General features: G+C 45.3%; 1 protein-coding gene across 1 annotated transcript in view; it reads right to left on the bottom strand.

Moving 5' to 3' along the window:
* LOC115240009 (Krueppel homolog 1) overlaps positions 1–4,517 on the bottom strand; it is a 114,928-nt gene that overhangs the window by 50,886 nt on the left and 59,525 nt on the right. The window contains exon 3 of the mRNA XM_029814930.1: positions 2,785–3,112. Coding sequence (XP_029670790.1) covers positions 2,785–3,112 — 328 coding nt within the window. The remainder of the gene's footprint in view (positions 1–2,784; positions 3,113–4,517) is intronic.

Genomic DNA, 4,517 nt, shown 5'->3' with positions numbered 1-4,517 from the left:
CGACCTCCCGCCCCCCCCCCCCCCCCGCACGCGTTTTATCGGCCGTTGCGTTCTCGCAAATTTCGGTTAATGAATTATATGTATAATATATAGACGCACGCGTGCACATATATGCACGCGAACGATGTAACTCGTGTGCATATTTGCGGAACGATGGAACGAGGGGGACTGGGAGGAGTGGGCGCGTCGGCACGCCGGCAAATTCCCGCCGATTTTTGAATACGAGCGACCAATCGCCGTGTGCCCCGCCGCGCCAGAATTTCATCGAAATGAGAAATCAATACGCGGTGCAAACGCTATAACGGGATTCGTTCTGTTGCAAAAATGCGCGCCGAGTTTGCGAGTATGCCGCTTTGCATTCGCGTTACTCAGCGATATTAATTAGCACGTGCCAACGTTATTGTTTCTCCAATTTTTTTATTTTCAGATACATGATCTTGCATCGCGCATGAGTGTGTGTGGTAAATAAAAAAAAAAAAAAAAAAAATAATAATTAAAAAACTAGATAAATTCGATTTTGCAGTGATGTGACGATTTTATCCAATAAAAGTACAATATAACAAAATAAAGAATCGATGCACTTTTAAATATTTGTGGGTCTTTTTCTGTTACAATTTTATATATTTATATATTTACATATTTATATATTTATCGCGAAACATCATTAATTATAATGTAACAAAAAAATAACGCATACATTAATTACATTAATTATAATGTAATAAAAAAAATAACGTAGCGATAAACGATGAAATTGCGATTAATTAAGATCGACTACTAATTACGATCGACGAATATAAATTGTCAAGATCTTGTTTGTTTGGAAAGAGGCAAGATTTATAATTCACAAGGAGCCAACAAGTTTGTCGAGTTCGCATGTTGCGTGGATATAAATTTTGCACCGTTCAATCATCTTTCCTACGCGTTTGAAAATAGAAATATTCCAATTCGCGGCTAAATGCGACTCGAGCGTTCGTAGCTCTCGTCACGAGATACCGTTGCAAGTTTCGCACCCTCTCTTTCGATGCAACCGAAGTCGGGGGCTGTGCATACGGGTGCATTTAAAACATTTTATCGGTACAAGTGTGGATATCCAAAGCGACCCTCTACGTACGCGCGTGCATACACGCCCAGCTTGAGCACCACCCTGCGGAGGAGGACGATGACGAGGGGTGGGATATGTGGGGAAGGGCGGTTATTAATGTAAGGGGTGGCTAAGCAGTAGTTATTTGGCCGTGGGTGGTCGCAACATAGAGCGAGAAAGAGAGAAAGAGAGAGAGAGAGAGAGAGAGAGAGAGAGAGACATAGAACGAGAAGACGGGAGGTCGAGAGATGGGCCGGCTAAAATCAATGCGAGTCCTTCTTTCGCCGCTATTTACGGTTAAGAAAAGTCAGGCAGGCCGAAGCGCGGCGCGGCGCGGTGTAGAAATAAAAAGATAAGCGCGAATGTGGAAAACCAGGTTACGCTGGATATTCTTGTCAAAAGCCACGACGCGTCTGCTTTTATAAACCGCTCTGATCGAGCGTGCGGTGACGAGGCTCGAGCCGCGTTGAAACTCGCGTCGCGATTATATGCACGAATTTGTGTCGCGCAAAGCTCTCGTTTGCGAGGAAAGTTTGAGAGAACGATTCGACTCGATTCGTTATGTCGAAACCGTTAGGGATTCGTTTACTTTGTCGACGAGCTTTTCCTCGGATCGATTGTTACTTAGGGTCTCTCGTATCTCTCTTTCGCTCCGCACCGACTCGGACGATTCGATTAAATAGCTCGAATACCCGACGCGGGGTATTCATCTTTCTCTCTCTCTCTCTCTCTCTCTCTCTTTTTTTTTCTTTTTTTCGCTGCCTCGGCAAAGCAAATCTTCGTTAAGGTCAACGAGATTTTTCCAAGGGTCTAGTAGTCGTGCACGGCGCGCGCTGACCGTTCGCTTGCGAGGCTAATACCTTCCGAGTGACTACGCTCATCCCTTAATGAAATTCTTTCTACCCGGACGCGACCCATTGGCTCGCCTTTGCAGCCAGATCGGGTTTTCTCATTATTGCGAATCCTTCGTGCGCGGCCCGATCGATGTTATTTTAGTCCGCCTTCTACGCGGTTGCAGATGCATCATTATCTATATATCGGAGAGCCTCGCGGGGCGCGAAAGAGCAGAGCGAACGGATGCGCACGCTTTCGTTGATTCGTTCGTTCGTTCGTTCGTTCGTTTCGCCGAATCTACTCTATAACGTAGAAATATTTTACTTGCACGCGTGTTGCATGCACAAAGCAATTTCGCACCGGTGCGCATTCAAGTTAGTCACAATCGGGACGCATGATTGCCCGTACAGACAATAACTGCATATTAATTTATTGATTATTGGCTATAGCCCGGCCGATATAGTATTCATAGAATTTACTATAAGCAATATATATTCGTGCACTAATTTATTGACCAATAACTCGGCGCGATTCTATAACGACGACGAGCCCTGGGCGCCGGTATGCGTGTGGGTATGTGGTGGGGTACCAGAGGGTTTAACGCGTATTATTCCGCATTAATTTATGGTCGGTGTGCCGACCGATTACGCACGACGGCCGATTTTAATCGACGCGGGCGAGATCGTAATCGAGAAGAAATTCCAGACATCAAGTGTAGAATCAATATGCTCGAGAAAAATACTTTCCAATGTACAAGATGTTTAAACAACAACGGCAAAATCGTAATCGAGAAAAAAAAAAAAAAAAAAAAGAAAGAAAAAACAAAGAGGCGCGAAAATGAGTCGGAAACAACAACAGTCACTCACCCGTATGCAGTCGTGTGTGCTGCTGCACGTGGCTGAGCTGCTTGAACCTGCGGTCGCAGTAGCTGCACTTGTACGGCTTCTCGCCGGTGTGGACCCTGATGTGCTGCACGAGCTGATGATTGCTGGAGAACGACTTGAGGCACTGCTGGCACTGGTGCGGCTTAACCTCGTTGCCGCCGATCATGCCGGGTCCGACGCCGACACCGACGCCAAGGCCGGCCAGACCTCCGGCGATACCGCCACCGGGCCTCGCCGTCAGCGCACCCGCGCCCAGCTCCCTCGCGTGCATCTGCATCGCGTTCTTGTGCATGAAGATCTGCGAGAAGAACTGCCGGGGTTAGTTGGTACGCTGTACTTTTCGCCGAGCAATGGGGGAATGGCAGATCGACCCTGACCGTCGTGATAATTTGCTAGTCGATCCGCCATCGGTCCTTTCGCATTGCCGAAACCGAAGAAGACCGTCGTCTCGTATCTTCTGCGCGATACGGATTATTTTATATAAATGATTGAACATGCAATCATTTGTATGTATCGCTCTGAATAATACTTGTCGTTTGATAGAGTAAACAAAGCGAAGTAAACAAGGCGAGACTCGACGGAATATTTACCATGGAACTGATTTTTATCGTTATACAAAACATCGTTTAAATGAAGACTATATGATTGTATATTTTATTAGAATTGTAAATAAAAATATTTTGTAATCATTTTTAATAATGAATAAAAGGCGTTGTCGCTCCAAGGTATTATATTCCTTCTCACGGTTTCGGCATGGATATTTCAAAACGCGCGCAGTTTCATCGATCCTCGTATTGCTTGCGCCCTAGAGTTTTTATATAAATATATTAAGAAATAGTAACACATTGCGTGTACGTTATATAAAAAATCGAGACAGCATGCGAAATAGTATTGCGGCGTTGTATCATCGAACTCGAGTCGTATTGATAGTTAAACTTGACGATTAGAAGTTACCAAGGTTGTGGTATTGCAAGGCCAAGTGCCAACGTTTATGATTGCGGAATAAAGGTGCGGTGCAACTTGACCTAATGATACTACAATCTCCAATTCTCTCAAATCAGTACGGAACTCGACAAAATTCCTAGATTAGTCCATTGTAAGCAACTGCCGTGCGGGCTCGAGTATCGTGAGTATATATAGTACACATGTGTTTTATATGTAAACACAATGTTTTGAAAAATTGAAGTATGCGAGCCACATATACAGTAGCAAGTACGTGTGTTTTTATATCTCATCACGTATTATTATACGTTCCGATGTTCCTTAAATTTATGTCACGATGTATTATGGTACAATCTATCTCTCATTCAAGTGTGCTTACGGTTTATCGATTTTGTTCCCATTGATTTCGACGCAAATTTTGATCGGTTGAAAAATCGCGTTCGCGCTCGTGGAAAAATCCGACGATACATACGAGAGAGCGGCTCAATCACTACTCTGTTTCTTCCTGAGCGCCGCAAGGAAGAATCGAAACTGATAGAACGGCGGACCGGGCCGCATAGCCGGTGGAGGAACGTTCAATTTTGGGTTCTCCTCGTTCTCTCGAGGAACAGGTGTTACGCCACTACAGTGGGTAGGTAAGCACGGTGTGGGTGTAGGTGAACGAACGAAAGGGTTAACGTTAAGGCTGTACAGTCCGCGGCAAGAGTCGGGTCGGGCGAGGGAGAAGGATTGAAAGTTGGCGGGGAATTAAAGAGGCGGGCGAGGGGGGAGGG

This window comes from Formica exsecta, unplaced genomic scaffold, assembly GCF_003651465.1.
Source record: "Formica exsecta isolate Colony F162 unplaced genomic scaffold, ASM365146v1 scaffold4, whole genome shotgun sequence".
Classification (NCBI taxonomy): Eukaryota; Metazoa; Arthropoda; class Insecta; order Hymenoptera; family Formicidae; genus Formica; species Formica exsecta.
The sequence above is the reverse complement of the archived record's forward strand: the minus strand, read 5'-3'. Positions and strand labels throughout refer to the sequence as shown.